This window comes from Tauraco erythrolophus, chromosome 9 (assembly GCF_009769465.1).
Source record: "Tauraco erythrolophus isolate bTauEry1 chromosome 9, bTauEry1.pri, whole genome shotgun sequence".
NCBI lineage: Eukaryota > Metazoa > Chordata > Aves > Musophagiformes > Musophagidae > Tauraco > Tauraco erythrolophus.
Window position 1 is genome coordinate 14010304 of NC_141473.1, and position 17670 is coordinate 14027973.

General features: G+C 39.3%; 1 protein-coding gene across 1 annotated transcript in view; it reads left to right on the forward strand.

Moving 5' to 3' along the window:
- Positions 1-17670, forward strand: part of STN1 (STN1 subunit of CST complex) — a 44311-nt gene that overhangs the window by 11747 nt on the left and 14894 nt on the right. Inside the window, exons 2-4 of the mRNA XM_086616737.1 lie at positions 6634-6773; positions 11375-11470; positions 16018-16089. Coding sequence (XP_086472863.1) covers positions 6641-6773; positions 11375-11470; positions 16018-16089 — 301 coding nt within the window. The 5' untranslated portion in view covers positions 6634-6640. The remainder of the gene's footprint in view (positions 1-6633; positions 6774-11374; positions 11471-16017; positions 16090-17670) is intronic.

A 17670-nucleotide genomic window follows, 5' to 3' on the forward strand; every position in this document is an offset into this window, starting at 1 on the left:
GGTTTAACTTGCATATAAAACAAGTGACAATGCCAAAGAAGGCAACCTAGAACTGCAGGCTTTGTACCCCTTCCTTCCAAGACTGCTGATGTTGGAGAAGCCAGGCTGCCTGGTCTCCTGCGGCCACATGCGCCTGTCCAGAAGGATTTCTAAACAGTGCTGTGGAAAGGAAAAAACCAGAGAGGGAAATACATTACTGGTTATGGCATAGAGACATTAACTCCACTGGAAGACTATTACACAGTAGTGGCATCTGTTTTTTGATAAAACAAGGCTTTTTTGCTCCTGTCTATATCCTGATTATTACAGGTGTGTGGGCAGTACCTTTCTAAGTTGTTGATGGACTCCCTACTGGCTAAAGTTTGTGGTGATGGGTCTTTCCTCTTACACCATCTTCCGTCGCCAGGGAAGTGTGTTGTACTATAATCTAATGTAATTAAAAGGCATGTGATGTTTAAAATTTCAAGCAGTATCTTTACAAAAAATTCTGTAATTCTTTCTCTTTGGTAAGTATGTTACCTCAGGAGGTTAGACAGATGTTAACACTTGCACAAGTAACAGTTCAGGTACTGCTAAACTTCTGGAAGCTCAGAGGAGTTCTAGTTCTCTTAATTTAATTTCAAAACCATTTTTTAAAGTTGGAATTGTACTTGCCTTGCATGTAAGACCTGTGGGACATGTAGTGCCCTCACTGACATTTGTTGCCCCGTGTAGCATCTAAACTTAAAGGACTTCACATGAGCAACAGCAGAAGGTAGTTTATTGGGAAAGACTGAAAGTGCTTACCCTACTTTGATTTTTTTAATAGAACCGCCAGGTAGGAAGTGGATCCAAACTGACCATATCTTACTGTTTGATAATTTTCTAACAGCAGTAAAGTTGATATCAACACACATTTTTTTCAGGAACCTTCTTCCTCTTTGAGTGATGTATTTTGGGCTCAATGATGGTTTTCGTCTTCTTACTGGTGTTGAAAACTGTCTTTTAATTATGTATTTTTAAAAAGTCTAAGGGTGAGTTTAATTTTTAGAATCTTTACTCCGTATTATCTGTAACTAAAAGCTTTACTTTCCGGCTCGCTAAAATCTACTCATATAATATGATATTGGGTTGGTTTGTTTTTAATTTAAAATGCTGTGTGTGGCTTTGGGTAATTAAAAACACTTCTTGAAATAAGATGGTTTTAACTGTGTCATGCTGCAAGTGCCACTGCTGATCATGAAGAACTGAATAATACTCATTTGTCACGTAGGGTGTTGACTTAAACACAGATGAGTTCAATTCAGATGACAGAGGTTGTTACAAAACCCAGCTGTTGACTCTGCTCCTCTTTCCACAAGTTGCTTTCTCTGCTGCAGGGATGGCTGACCCATAAAGCAAATCTTTAACAGCCATAGCTTGTAGCTTGATGTATCCAAGTAAACCAATGGTGACTTTAAGTTGGTTTAATGCACAGGGTTGGCAACCCTAGCAGCTTAGGAGCTGCTTCCTCTGTAAATCATCAGTGCTGGGATAGTAGTGGCAGTCTTTGGAGAGGAGTGAATGCCTGGTAGAATGTCTAAGCTGTTTGTATTGGTGGGGAAATGTTCTCTGCTTCTGATGTACAGCTGACTTGAGAAAGAAACTTTGCAGCAGTCTGCCAGCAGTTGCAAAGCAGTTGCAGAAAACTGCTGGCAAGTTACGTTTTCTATGGCTCTAAATGATTTGTTTCAAACTAAGGCAATTTTCTTCAAGGGCTTGTTAATCACATCTGGAGAAAAGACAACAAGAAACATTAAAACAGATACTCTTATTTGAGGTTTCAATTTCACTGGGATTGGAAGAAAATAAATTCTTAATCATTTACCATTTTTGAAAAAGGTACATGGTAAACACAGGAATAGGAGCCAACAAATTTATTGGCCAGGGCTGATTCTTTTGAACAAATCACTCGAGTGTTAAATGGGAGGCTATTCTAACAAGGCTACCAGTTAGGCTGCTTGGGGGAGAAAGAAGATGGGCTTGGTTTTCGATGGTGACATTCTTGGGAAGGCTGCTAGATTTCCCTGGTTTCCCTTCTTTCTCTTTTAGGAGACTACCTGGTGAAGCTCACAAGATAACTCTGAGGATTATGGACTTGGTTTAATTTTCACTACAGTCAGGAACGCTAATGTTGATAGCAGTAGGTGAAAGAGACAGCCTTATTTTAATAGATAAGTGTCTAGAATCATCTCAAATTGAGGCTTTTTTAAAAATTTGTATTTAGATAACTTCTGTGTAAACTTTAGATTTTTGCCTTTGAAACAGAATTGTTTTGCTAAAAAGTGGTCCAGATAGCAGTACTTAATTCTAATCTTGTTTTTTATTATGCCTTTATAGGCTTTCTTTGGAGTTATTTTATAGAAAGGTGAAAATAGAATACAGATATCTTATATCTAATAAACTTGACCAGATGCTTCTCCTACCTTTTTTCTCCTGTAACAGGATTGAATTCCGTGCACTACAGCAAACGTAAACTCATTACACTGCATTTAAAACAAAATGCAGAAAGAGATGACCTTATGCTGGGACTCGGGATTGTTTGTATTGCGAAGCCTTATCACCATCTTTCAGCAAAAGCCAGTTTAATCCTTAAACATTTGAGCATGTAGTATCTGTTCAGAATTGTCTGTTATTAGCTGTGTTCTCATTGATTACAGTGCCGTGCATCTCCTCAGTGCCCGCTGTTTGCCCCTTGGATCTTCATAGTACAGCATAGCTGTTATTTCCCTTGCTGATAGCATATCGCCAATGGTACCAGTTAAGAGCTGAAAACAGTTCCAGCATGATGGAAAGTTCCACTTTCACCAGGATGACTCTCTAACTAATTAACCCCTGGGATGGAGAAGCTTCCTGTGCCTATTTAAGAAGAAGTTACAGGACAATACTATTATATGGCAAAAGAGAAATGGATTGGAATAATTTTATCTGCCTTGTAAGAATGATGTTTTCTAACACTATCAATCTGCCTGAAACAAGCTTGGAAACAGAATGAAAAATAGATACTTTGGGAAGGGTTGCTTCTCTGACTTAATCTTCCTTTGCTATAGGAGCAAAAAGACAACTGCTGTTAACACCACAAGAAGAATGGACTTGTAAAAGGAGTGTTGGAGGCAAGCAGTACAGGAGGCAGTAAACATATTTTCTTCACAGCAGGCCACAAGCTTTTGTCTTTAAATAGATCACTGTTTAAATGTAGCTACCAAGTGGCACTTGGGTGGGAAGAAAGAAGGTTGGGCTTTGGGTGGTGACAGAGGCTGGGAGGCCTTTGGGGACATGAAGAGACAAGGGAAGACTGCCCTGCAGAATACTGTTCCTGTGCCTCTCAGGCATTGCTGAAAGCGAGTGAGTGGCTGTCCCAGCCTGATGGGGATGGAGTGTCTGTAACTCAGCAGATTTGTCCTGTGGACTTCAAGAAGTCTTACGATGCCTTCATAGTGCTGGAGGCATGATTTGCTTTTTGTCAAGGAATCTTTGCCATATCTGTAAGATTAAACTTGGTGTGTCTGTAGCAGACTTGAACAAAGCAGGATGGTTTTGTACCTTACGATAGATGTGAGGGGTGTAAACGTCTCCAGTGAAGAGCTGTAGCAAAGCCTAGGAGCTAGAAGAAAGCTCCAGAATTTTGAGATTTAACTCCCAGTAGTTTCTGAGTTAAAGAGCTTTTGCTGCAGAAATTCTTCTCCCTTCAGGACATGGAAGCAGTAAATGGTTTGGGAAGATGCTTCGTTTAAGCTAGAAGTGTTCTTTGGACTTCTGGCTAGTGATCTGTTAACATTTGGGCCTTTCCAAATTGACAACTGTTTACTGAAATGCCAAAATGCAGATATTTTTAATCTCCAGTGGTGCTGCTTCACCAGTTTCCCCTCAGATGTACACATGTGCAGGGGTGACTTCTGCATTTTACTCCAATGAGTGGCTGTTCACGCAAAATACAAAAAGTTACCCTATTTTAGGGCTTGTTAGCCTATTCTCTCTTTTTGGCTTGTTAGCTCAATCTACCATCTGTCTAGGAGGAAAAACGGATGCTGAGCTACAACAGACTTTGTAACTGTGCAGAGTAAGTTGGGGGGCATGGTGCAGAAATCATAGAATCATAGAATGGCACAGGCTGGAAGGGACCTTAGTGATCATCTAATCCAACCTCCCTGACATGGACAGGGACGCCTCTCAACTAGATCAGGCTGCTCAAAGCTCTGTCCAACTTGGCCTTGAACACCTCCAGGGAGGGGGCATCCATAACTTCTCTGGGCGATTTATTCCAAAGTCTTACCACCGAGTATTACTATGCATAAAAGGTGATCTTAGAGAACAAGACCGTGAGTGTATCCACGTTTCTTTTCAGGGGAGAAGTGCCACTGAAAGTGAATTGTTGGGGGACTGTAGCACCATTGACAAAATTATATCTTAAAAGTTCCTGTTTGAGGGTGAGAGACAGGGTGATGCTGACCAGTAGTGCTTCTCCTTATTCCAACTCACTATATGTTAGCCTTGATTGACTGTAGTGTGTATGTTTATCGATATATGTGTGAACTCTTCTCATTCGCCATTACCTTTTGTTGGGCTAGATTTATTTGTTTTTTCTTTGATGTTTTTTTTTCTCCCACTCCTTTTTATAGCAGCTATAAAAGCACAGTAGCATAGGGACAGTGCAGGCCACTTTGTACTAGAGACTGCAAGCAAAAAGAGAGGGATAGAGAAGACTAATTTTGTTATGAAAATGAGCATGCCAAGTAAAATACAGGTTCAAACCATGTGTTTGCTTGGGAAAGTTTATGGTCTAAATTTGACACAGACTATAGCAAGCGACCAGAGAACTGCCATATGGAGGAACAGCAGCTTTGCATAATTAAGATCATACCATTAACAGCTTAGTTTATAGCAGTGTCTGCAATTCAGCAGCAGAAAAAGTGTGTTTCATGGGGAGGCTTGAGTGAGAAAAGGATGGTGAGTATTTTTGAGTAGACATTGCATGTGCAAAGAGGGTAGGATGGGAAAAGCTGCCTGTAGTGGGGAGAGAGACCAAAATCCAGGTGTCAATCATAGAATAGCATAGGCTGGAAGGGATCTTAGAGGTCATCTAATCCAACCTCCCTGTCATGGGCAGGGACGCCTCTCAACTAGATCAGGCTATTCAAGGCTCTGTCCAACTTGGCCTTGAACTCCTCCAGGGAGGGGGCATCCACAACTTCTCTGGGCAATCTATTCTGAAGTCTTACCACCCTCGTACTGAAGAATTTCTTCCTAAGATCTAATCTAAATCTGTTCTCCTTCAACTTGAACCCAGTTCCCCTTGTCCTATCAGTGGACACTCTTGTAAAAAGTCCCTCCCCAGCCATAAAGCTATTTGGTTTGTTACTCGAAGGTGAAGTGAGTGGTGAAACTGACTGAATTGAATACTTTCAACATCTCACAAAACAATTGACTGGTCTAAGGAAGGTCAAAGTATCACTAACCTTTTGTTATTTTTTAAGAAAATAAAAAAAAAATTAAAAAGAGGAAATTAATATCATTGTCATCTGTATGTAGTTTTTTCCACAGCGTGTACTAAATGTTAGCAACCCTCTACCATGTTGTGCTACAGTCTGTTTTTCTGCCTCAATTAAAGTGTGAAAACAGAAATCATGCAGAATCCAAGCTTTGTTGTTCCTCAGAGCAAGATGCTATCATGATATTCATGGCTTGTTGCCTCTACATCAGTAGCTAGAAGTGTCTCCTACAGACTACAGAGATCACTGGCAACCAGGAGCAAGGAGCTGCTCCTTCTCAGGAGACTGTAGCTGCCAAATCTCGGCCCTATTACACGCTATTGAGAAGCAATCCACTTCCCACCTTTGCCTTACAGCTGTAAGTGGCTGACACCCATTCGAGCGTGACCTGGAAAGCTTTATGGGAACAATTTAGCTAACCATATAGAGAAACTAATAGAAAGTCTATTCAACTTCCATATGTCTACAACGATCTTTCCTGGATCGAGTGCTGCTTTTTTCGACGTAAGCTCAGTGATAAGCAGAGAGTTGGCTCTGGGAACAGCAGAACAGAGCAAGCATTAAACAGGGAAATCTGAAGAGATAAAAGGGGAAAGTAACAATTACAAAGTTATCGGAGACTGTATAACCAAAATAAAGAAGGGCCAGTTGCTTTTGGTTTATACAAAATAAGCTTCCCTCCTCCACTGCAATAAAGCACAGGATGAACAATGAGAATATCTTATTGAAGGGAAACAGAACGATAGAGGGCAAAAATAATCAAGTGTATAGAAGGTAACCAATTAGTATCCCATAATCCTGCTTTTTTAAAGAAGTCTTGTATTTGGTTTTCTGTTTATGAGTCCGTAGAGGAGAAATCCCTGAAATTCTATTTCATATGAAGGAGCTAGGAAAAATGCTGTTGTTGTTGAGTCTCAGTACTTCGATTAAATGAGTATTGATATTCTGAATATTTCATGTGGTGACACAAAGGTAACATTGTATTAGATAAGTTCCTCTGTCTCTTCATCAGCTCTGCTGTATTATTGTGCATAAAATCACAAACTATTTTTTCATTCAGTTGGAACATAAGTGAACAGGGCTTTACCTGTGTAGAAAATAATTACAAGTTTGTCTGTGTTCACAGGTTTTAAATGCAGTCTGAGTCCAAGAAGTATGAAGAAGAGACACCTTCTTTGCACTGGGGAATGGATCCTGTATTTTCTGCGTTTGCAAGACTCTATATTAAAGATATAAGAGAGATGAGAGAATCTAAACAAGTGCCAGGTATGTACTTATATGTGCTAATCATGATGCACACAGAATTATAATTGATTTATGTTGTGCTCTTTGTCCAGGGATTCTGTAATGCTTCACAAACAGCAATAAAGTAATTTTCCATGGTTTATCTTTAACAGTTTTAAGAACAACAGGTTGTTTGTGAAATTTATGTGAAAAATAAAATGTGTTCGTTCTAATGACTTTTCTTCCTCTTATACATATAGATACAGAACCTCTTTTGCATTAAGGCAATGTTGTATTTCCTCCATGTGATAGTGCTTGTTATATTCTGATAAACGTAATTGTAAAAGTGATGGTCCTTTCTGGCCATATGTGTTATATCTTTCTACTGTCTCTACAACATTTGAGAAGGATTTTATGTCTCTTTGTTGCAAAATTTTGATAGTTGATGACATCGCTGGGTGTATGTGTTTTGCTTTTTCCTCTGGATATTTATATACTGTAAAACTGATACAAGTTTTGAGGTTTTGTCTGCCTAATTTCAAGATCTGATAGATATATGACATTCTTCATACATTTGAACAACCTTATTGGCATCTGTGCTGCATCTTTTACCACACCTTTTATTTCCTAACCATTGTTGGAAATTGTATGCTTTGCAATCTGTTTCCTGCTGGTCTTCAGCCAATATCACCCATATGTGTACATTGTCTAAAGCAACACGGGTCTGACCTTGAATTTCTGTTTTCACTGCAAAGACTTTAAATAGACTGCAATATGTTTTCTGCTGTAGGAGGGTTCATTACTCCAAACTGAAGCTTGACAAGGTGCAAGATTATCAGGGAGGAACCCAAGGAACTTAGAATTAATGAGGAAAAGCAGTAAACCCTAAGCAGAGTGTGTGGTGTTGGTTTGGTTTTGGTGTTTTGTTTGAGTTCTTCCCCCCTCCCTCCACAGAGACAAAGTACATCTGTTTGGCTCTTTGAATATGTTCTGCCCTGTAGGTTTTGTTACTCTTATTTATTTTTCTTTAACAGCAAGGCTAACAGCATCACTATTCTTGTAGAAACGGAGGACTGGTGTTTTTGTTTTGCTCTTCTTGCAACTGTTTTTATGTATGTAGAGACTTCACAAACTGCAAAGCCCAGTATATGTACCTCTTTGTTGTTTAATATGATGGGAGACTTTTGGCTTAAATCCATTGCAAGAATTAGGCTACAGTCTGTTGTTGATGTTTGTACTAGAGTGAGTAGTACTTAGGGGCCTTTTTAAAGTGTGCAGTCTTATGGTAGTACTGGTGTAGCGAATGCATCTGGCAAAAACTGTTGCTGCTTCAATTAGAGACATTTTAATTGTTTTTAAACAGGATAAAAAACAATGTCAGCAGAATAAGATTGTAGTTTGTACTTGGACATTAATACACACACCTGCAAAAATACATTCAGAAAAATTAAACTTATAAACATTAACAAACATATTTTATAAGAGCAGGAATGGTCCTAGAAAGTACAATCCTGCTATCTTTTTTTTTTTTTTTCACCTTTAAATTACCTGAATTTCCCTTCTCACTTCCCTTCCTGTTCTTTTACTTAAGTGAATTGTCTTCTGCTTCAGGAACTCTTTCAGTTTTGTTACTGCTTTTTTTCTAAGATGATCCTAAGGAAGTGGTGTCTGTCATGTCAAGATACCAGGCTTTAAAATTGGTGCATATGATCTTTCTCCACTTCCTGTGCATCTAGCGTTTTGCACAACTAAAGTTGCTTACAATCCTGTATCTTTTTCTAAAACAAACTTCAAAGAATGAAATGAAATTTCATAGAACAAACATCGTGAATTTTGTTCATTCCACTGATGCTATGTATATACCAAACCAGACATCTTTCAGTGTATCTTATTTATTGGCAACACAACAACAAATGATAGCACAACAGAAACACTAAAAAAAAAAAAATCTTTTGAGGAAGGAAAAAGGTAGGTGTTTGCTGTCAATGGTTTCTGCTTTTAATGGGTTTGCTAAACACACCAGCTGAAGCTAAGTATATGATTGGCTATAAATCAGTCATTAAGTAATGGTAATTAAGAATGAGTGCAAACCAGAGTTGTAACCAGGAGAAATGGAAAGAAACACAGACTGAATGTCAGGAAAAACATCCTTAGAATGACATCTGCTAAACCCTGGAGCAGCCTTCCCAGGAAAAAGACGGGATGCCCTTCACTGGGATTGTTTATATCCTGACTGTACGGATTGCCAGGAATTCACTGTATGGAATAGTCTTGCACTGGCCCTGAGGAAATGGACTGAATGACCTAATAAGTTTTTTCTTTCCGTTTTCAAGCATTAGCATTTGATGCCACAATGACTAATCCCTTAAAACAACGCAGAGGAAAGCAGTAAACCTGGCAAATTACTCTCCTGCTATAAATGGTGACAAGAAGGCTGGAAAACCTCCCAGATAAAAACAGTAATTGTGTTGTCTCAGAGGCCTTGAAATGAGAGTGGGTGTCAAACTCGGTTGTAACACATAACCACATCATGGAAATGAGCTTTTCTCAGAGTTGTCATGCACCACTGCACTGTGACAGCTTACCAACAAGCGAGGGAAGCCACAAATAGCCTAAAAGGAGGTAATAATAATGAAAGCAATGGCAAACAGCTCAGTGCTCAGTAATGCTGGTAAGGACATGACCAGAACTTGCCCCAGGGAGCTCTGTGTCTATAGCCCCCTGTACTGCTGCTGTGGCTTCCTGTTGTGGTAATAGCACATTGGCGAACGTGTTAGTTACTGGGTTACGGGGAGCTTGCCTGAATGTGCTTGCTCATAGCTTCAAGTGTTTAGTATGTTTTTATAGCTACCAATATGAACAAAATTTGAACAAATAAGCTGGCAGGAGAAACAATTTACACCTTGAAGTCGTCAAGTTTAACAACTTCTAATAACGTGAATATAATTTTATCTTTCAAATTAATTCAGGTAGTTTCTCAGAGAGTAAGGGTGGAGTTCTGTGTGAGTTTATGGAAACGGAGAGAACCAGTTTTATCTAGTCTCTGTCATTTGCCAAAACTCGGCTTACTAACTTGGAAATGAACATAATAACATGTTGCTTGTTTGCACAGTCAAGAGTTTGGAGCCTCTGCTCCACAGACTTGCCCTGAAACTGAACCAGACCTTATTTTATAGATATTTTGTAAGGTTTAGTGAATAACCATATGCACTGGGAGCATCTCTGTTGAGGGTTTCTATAGCAGTGTGTGTTAGTGTCCTGGTGAATGGAATGAGAGAAAAGTGGACAGACCTGCTAAACATTCTCTATGGCAGACCTGACCAGTGACTGCACAATTAGTGCAGATAACAGTGATAAATGCATCCTCAAAATATTGCAGTGGATTTTTATGAGCAAAACTTCTGTTTATGAGCTGCTTGGCTGATCACCTGTGATTTCTTCTGAAACTTTGTGGGTTTTTTGTATTTCTTACATGAAGAAAGTTAATTCCAGGCTCATTTAAGGCTGCCAGCCATGTAGGACAAGTTATTTTTGGATTTTGGTTTTGATTTTCTTTTTTTTTATATACAGAACATTTTTTCTGACTCCCTTGCTGCAGTGTTTCTCTTTCTCTTTGTAAGAATAAGGTTTGCTACAGTGTATGGAGCCAAAAGTTCCCTTCTGAGTCCTTTGAGTTGCCTAGTTTTTAGAACTTTTAGAAGTTTTTAGAAGAGGGTTGTCAGTAAAGCAGCAATATTCAAAAACTGAAGAAAACACATTGATTGAAAATTAGCCAGCCCAGGAGCTTATTGCCCTGTTATCCTCCTGCTAGTGGACTGTGAAGCTTCAGTGTATGGTGTTTACATCGGTGTTTAACAACATTTGTCATTCTCTTGAAAGGGATCACAGCATGTGGCAGCCTCAGTGCTGTCAAAGTCCACTGGGCTCTGATTCCTCACTGTTTCCTGGACATGTTTTTACATATTATTCTTATTCAAGTCATCTTTACAGATGCACAAAAATAGCGTTGAAGGGATGTTTTTAGAACGTGTTATTTCAGAAACTGAAGTTCAGAATGCTGTCCACGCTGACTGCATAGTGTGCTCTGCAATCTAAGAGGGTTGTTTCTCTCCCCCCACCCCCAATGGCTTCTGTTCTTCTAGAAATGAAAGATAGAATTATGTTATTTTTCCTTTTGGAGACTCTGCCTTAAGCAGTAACAGCTGCATTGTAAGAAGCTCAAACTGCTTCCATTGTGTTCTATTATTTATTTTGAAGCCTGATGAACATGTAAAAAAACAAACAAAAAACAAACCAAAACCAAACCAAAATTGATACAACAAAAGAGCGACTAAAAAACTCCTAACGCCTGCAGTAAACAAACTGGTTTTGACATCCAGATGTGCCAGAAAACAAGAGGTTAATGAAGTTCTGGCATTCTGCAAAAGCATGCTTTTGTATCCTAAGTAGAACTGGTAATTCTCCCTGCTGATGTTCAGAGTACTCACTGATCCAGGGGATTTTTCACATGAGTAGGCATAGATATAATTTGAGATATATTGAATATATAAGAAAGTATATTTTTTACTGACAAATGTAACTATGTAGGGTAGAATGTTGAAAGAAATACATAGATACACTTACCAAGAATGTTCTGTGTCTAGGTGTATTCTTTTATAATGGACGTCCAGTAAGACAGGTGGATGTTGTTGGGATAGTGGTTCAAACAAAAGAGCGAGATGCCTTTTATAATTATGGAGGTAAGAAATGTTTCTTTCTTTCTTTCTTCTTGTGCTTAGCAGCCTTCTAATCTTAGTTGCCATTAGAACTTAAAGGTTGCCTTATTTGATCATTGCGTGTTCTTGAAACAACTGTGCTCTTGTGCTAATATAATGTATATCTGTAGCACAGATTACTTACTTAGGGAAGCTATTGTTTGTCTCCACGAAAATGAGAAGAAGAGAGAAACAAATGGTTAAAGCAGAGTACCTGGTTCATTTGGGTTTATCTAACAAATCTTAATTTTGATTATTGCTTTGCCACTGGACCCCAGCATCTTCCTCTCATATATATGCAGCTCCTTTGGTCAGATATAAACAGACTTAACTGTGCCTGCAAGTGGGAAGTCACTTCTTCCTTTTTTGAACCTTAGATATCCCTTCTGACTTTTTGTATGATTTGTCATATCTTGGAGCCAGCTCTAATAGCAGTCAGGAGCTTGTTTATATTTAGATGTGTAAGAGCCTTAGCAAATCTAACTCAAGCATCATAGTACCAGTCCTTGCCAACATCAGCTGGGACCTGTCTCCTCCCTATTGGTTTTCCCAATATTCAGACTATTTTATTAACATGGAAACATCTGATTGTTGTTTTGTTCAGCTGTCTTTTTCATCTGGAGAAAAAGCAGATTGGAGTAGTGGTGATGTGGCAAGTTTCAAAAGGTGGGGGAGGTCATCTCACAGTAGGAAGGGGGAGCCAAATGCATAGATCCTATTGAAACACTTGAAGGACTCATGTCCAGTGTCTTCTGTCATGGGTTTCCACCCAATGGAGGTAAGTCATGGAGTGCCTCTTCTTACCCAGTTCCCTCACTTATAAAATTGAGGCAGCAGCAATTCCCAGACTCACAGGAGTATTGTGAAAATACGGTTGATAACTGAACCAAGTCCCAGCTTCCACAACACCTGCAGTTGCATCATACTGGTGTGGAGCAGCATGAACTGCTAGTGCATATAACATAGCCTGCACTGGGTGGAGCTGCTTAGAGCCAACTCTGTGCTGTATAGAAATGTCCCTGAAAGTTTCTTAGAGTGGATTTTTTTTTTAGTCTAATTTCTGGATGTTCATTGTTACCCTGCCATTAGGCTAGATAACAAGTCAACAGTAAATACTTTGAAGCATGAGTTTCTCTGGCACTTGAAGTAGCACAGGCTAAACCAGCACCTAAGTTAAGAGGCAGAGATGTAATTGATGATGTAATGAAGTGTTGAAACATAAACTGAAGGTCAGCTATTATTCTTCTATTGCACTAGTATGCAAATGCAGTTATCACTTCGTGAGAATGGAGGAAGACAGAATCAAAATGACCAAAGCAAAAACAATTCTATGGAAAGAGTTTCCCACGCTGCTGTCAACATCAGTTCAGGTGTAAACTTGGAAATGTTTGATGGAGGCAGAAAATGGAGGAATAGAAATAAAAAGAAACTGCAGAGCAGTGGAAGGCCTTAGTGTTAGATCAGCCGACCTTTATGTACAGCTCTCAGTGAGCCTGGCTTCCTGCTGTCTTTTCACATCCAGCTCTGCTCTTTGTTCCAGCAGTTCCTGGTCAGAGCTTTCAGGCTACCTGCCAGGGTGCCCCTCCCCAGCCTGCCCTCCCTTTCAGGCAGGCTGACTCGCCAGCCTGAAGTTGTAACTTCTTAGACGGTTTCCTGCTTGTAACTTCTTGCATCTTAGTTCCACAGGCTCTGGTGAGTCACAGAGCCGGCATTGCATCAGTTGGAGTGCCGCACACTGCTCAGTACTTCATCAGTTTCCATCTGCTTGAAAGTGACTTACAAAGCAAATCCCCCTTTGTACTTTTTCTCTGATAGAGAACTGAAATGACTTTGTATCCCTGCCCCTACCTTCCCCCCGCATTTCCTATCTCTCTACTTCAGAATATACACTGCGTATTTTGAGAGGATCTTAGGTCCTCTCTGTGCTGAGAACCGTACAGCCAGAACTGGTGACAAAATAATAATTATAAAAGAGAGTGAATTGACTCTTTCCTGGCTTAAAAAAAAAATAAAATTACATGCTGCGTAAAACCTGATTTTGACATTCTGATTTGATTGTTTGTTGCTATTATTATTAGGATCCATTAGGAGAAGGACACCTAATTAAAGCGTAGCTTTGAACAAGATTGTATTTTAGCTAATGCACCTTTCTGATATCTTTTTCCCTTTTCCCCTGTCCCCTCTCCCCTTTCCCCTTTCTTTAAAACCAAACATCACATGTGATTTTCCTTATACTCTAAATCTGTTTTGAAAGGCACGTACCTTAAAAACAAATGAAAAAATTCTCACTGGGATCTCAGTAGGCTCACAGTCTCTGCAAGAACCATACCCTTTCTGATATAAAGAAATGAAAATGAACACAATTATCTCATTTACCAGGTAGCTTTGAGAGTGCTACCCCTCAAATAGTTAACGGAAGAGTCAAAACCCAAACTCAAACAAACAAAGCAAAACAGAAAAACCGAAAAAACAAACCCACAAAAAAACACAAACAAACAAATGTTTAAACCCAAGGAGATGAGGAAGGGCGGCACAGAACGCACAGGAAGTTTTCAAAAGCTTGTAGACCCCTTGAGTGCATTTAAAACAGATTAACATTCTCCTGTCTGATTAGAGTACAATTGCAAGAGTTCTCATTCATCTGTGCTTCAGGAGTTATTTGTCTCTTTTGCTCAAAGCTTTCGTTTGTGAACTGGAAAAACTTTGGGTTAGAGCCTTGCTCTGCTACCAGATTCTCTGTGTGGTCAAGAACAGGTCAGTCTCTCCAGGACTCCATTTTCAGCTGTTACATTGATGAGGAGGAGTTTGGCCTCTTAATCCTTCAGTCTTGTTTGTTTTGTTTCTAAGCCCTTCTTAGGAAGCATATCTGTCTCAGTGCAACAGAGCCAGTTGCAAGCTGGAACATCTAGAAGCTGCAGTAATGTAATAGTCAAATGTCATCTGCCTTGTTTCTTGCTGTTGCTGGCTCGTGTAAATGGCTTGATATGATATATGGGGGCTCTGGCTCCTACTAAAATAGTTGCTTTTTGCCTATACCAAGGAGAGGATATCCTACCAGCTAGATCATTATCTATGTTCTGGAACAAAATTAAAGCTGCTGAAATAGCTGCAGACACAGCAGCTCAAAAGAGGGATAGCAATGAGATGAGAATACTTTTGTTATGGAATTCGGAATTGCCTGCATCTTATACATGATATATGTTTGTTATTAGGAATGTGCAGCTAAGCCACTGGGAAACAGGAAGACAAGACAAGGATTGGAAATTGGACCCCCTAAATAGGGAGATTGTTTCAAAGCATGTGAGACAATGCAAAGGCATTTCGCTTTGATGCTATGGTTCCCAGAGGAAACGGCTGCAGGTAGCAATCAGTACCTTCCTGGTAAACATTGCTGTTACTTTTGTAGTCATGGGTCTGGTTTAGGGAGCAGAAGATGGCAGATTCGAATTTACAAAGAGTGGAAGCTCAATCTTGGAGATGGCTACATTCAAGGAGCAAGGTGCTTGGAGTGTTAGCTGGACTGGAAACGTGATCCTTGATGTGATTTGACAGATATTTAGTGCCTTTTTTTTTTTAAAGAGTGTTTGTTGGAACATGCTATCTATATACAGTCTCTTGATCTGTAGAATGAACAATTGTTTCTTTAGTTTTCTTTGGGTTTTGTCTTTTTCTGCTGTCCTTGACAATGCAGCACCTGAGGCAGAAATTGCAAAACTTGTTTTGATTAGGTACTAGCGAAACAGGAAAAGCTAGACAGCTCCCATGCTCAGGAGAAGGTGTTAAGCTTTTTCAGCAACGGAAATGGCTTGCATGCCACCAGTCTGTATACTTTAAGTTGAGAATTCCTGGCCTAGAGCAGAACCACAAGCATGTGCTGTCCTCTGTCCTTCCTGGCTAGAGGAAGTGCCTTTCTGCTCTCTGGAACATCCTCTTGTACAAGACAGGCCAGCAGACTTTGTGCACATGGTAGCATGGAAATCAATGCAGCTGGAGGTAGCAGCACTCCTAGTCTGTCCTCGTGACTGTACCCTGCAATGTTGAAGTGCTGTTTTCTTACTGTTACAGTAATGCTTCTGTGTTTTGTGCCTGGTTTCCCCTTTTAATTTGTCTGGTTGCAGCTTTCAACACTGATTCTTCTTCTGACTTTGTCAATGAGTTTAAAACTCTTTAGTATCCAATATATGTACTGAAGTCTCATCAATTAAATTAGTGCTTGATCGTTTTTTGAAAATATACATGTTACTTTGCTGACTATGCACGTAATCACGGTATACGGTGCTGAGCTATTTCCATGACTGAAATGACTAAAGATTATTTCAGAGGTATAAGTAGGGGTTGAGCACCCACTTTCCCTTCTAGACCGGTTGGAACAAGATATCCTTGGCAGTCATTTCCCTACATATCTATCTATCTATCTATCTATCTATCTATCTATCTATCTATCTATCTATCTATCTATCTATCTTCACTTCTTGGAACATCACTACCTGCTTTCTTACTGTGTAATTCTTACAATTTTTTTTTTTTTGCAGTGGATGATAGTACTGGGGTTATAAATTGTGTCTGCTGGAAAAATCCCATGGTAGCTGAAACATCTTTATCAGGTAACTTATCAAATAAATAATTCCTCTTTTGACTGTAGGTTTTTGCTCATGTCTGTCTTACGTATTGTAATGAATGATCAAACTTGCAGAAAAGCAAATTCAACTCTCTTAAAAACAAAACAAAACAAAAAACACAACACATCCTATAGCTTGGGCCATTTGGGGAGTTTTATATTACTTTTTATGTTGTGTCCAATAGTGATGCCAATAAACCCACTACATTATGATATGTCATGCCTTTTCCTTATCTGAGCAATATGGTATTTCAATTCTATGCTGTGACATTGTTCAAAGAATCCTCTTACGGTTCTTTTCCTGGCTTCATCTAGCGAGGAACTTGGCTGGAAATCTGCTGCATACCACAGCTTCTGTTTCCAAAGTCAATCCATTGACCAGCAACCTCGTCTATGTTCCCCACCCTTGTGATGCAGTGGTTTCAGGATTCATCTTCTCTTCTTTGTTTGCATTTGTATTCTCCTGCTGATACATACAATGTCAGTGACGAACTCGAAAATAGCTTAAAACACAGTGGGAGGACGCCAACAGTCTTTTATGATTTGGGAAAGTTCTAAATGTGCAGAAATTGTGCATTTAAATCTATTATTGGACTCAGTAACAGAAGAAGTCACTAGTGTCTGGCTTTCTCTTTGCTTTTTCTCCCACCATTTCTCATAGATCAGAGTATGCAACACTTTCTACTTTGGACCTTCTTGAAAGCTCATGTAGTAAATTGGTGACCCTGATATGGAGCTGATCAAGTCTTACTGAATTAAATTTTACTAGTTTCATCTGCCAGTGTTAGGGTTACATATGCATAGAATGTGGAAAGGAAAGCTTGATGTAAAAGTTATAAACTCTGATGTCTGTGGAATGAGCCCATTCATGCAGATAGATGATTCATACTTACTTACATTTAACAATGGCAAGTGATATAAACAATCCCAACTGGAACTGGAATCTAGACGACGGCTCTTACTTTTAGAGACGTGATGGTGTGGCACAGCATTCCAAAAAAATAATGAGAACCCACAATCAAATAATTTTTTTATGAGGAACTTAAATTCATTAAAGGAATTGCATTAAATACTACTTGGAATAGAATGAGGACCTAGAATCCTTGTTTCAGCCTTGCGTTCTTATTTTACATGTACATCAGTAGTGCTTGAAGGGGCACTATGTTATTAGTGGAAGTGAATTCATTTGTACATGCTAAAGAAAATGGCTCCTAGGGGGCACAGGAAACTTTCTTCCAGCCTTTTGTAATTGTGATCAGGGATACCTGGATCATTAATCAGGTTTTAAGTTATGAAGAATTTACTCTCCTGGAAAGGTGTGTTACGTAAATGTGAAGTTCTGTCAAGTTGAATTTACTTCAGTGTAGACATCAAATTACATTACATGAGTACTTTGGCCCCACCTCAGATGACTAATTCTTTTACGTAAAAAGTTCAGCTGACCTTTCTTTTCCCCCTTCATCCATCTTAGCATGACAAAATCAAAAACTGACAAACCCACTTCAAATTAATGTTTCAATTTTGCAACTCATCTATGACATTTTCAGTGGTAAATCATTATCTTCTC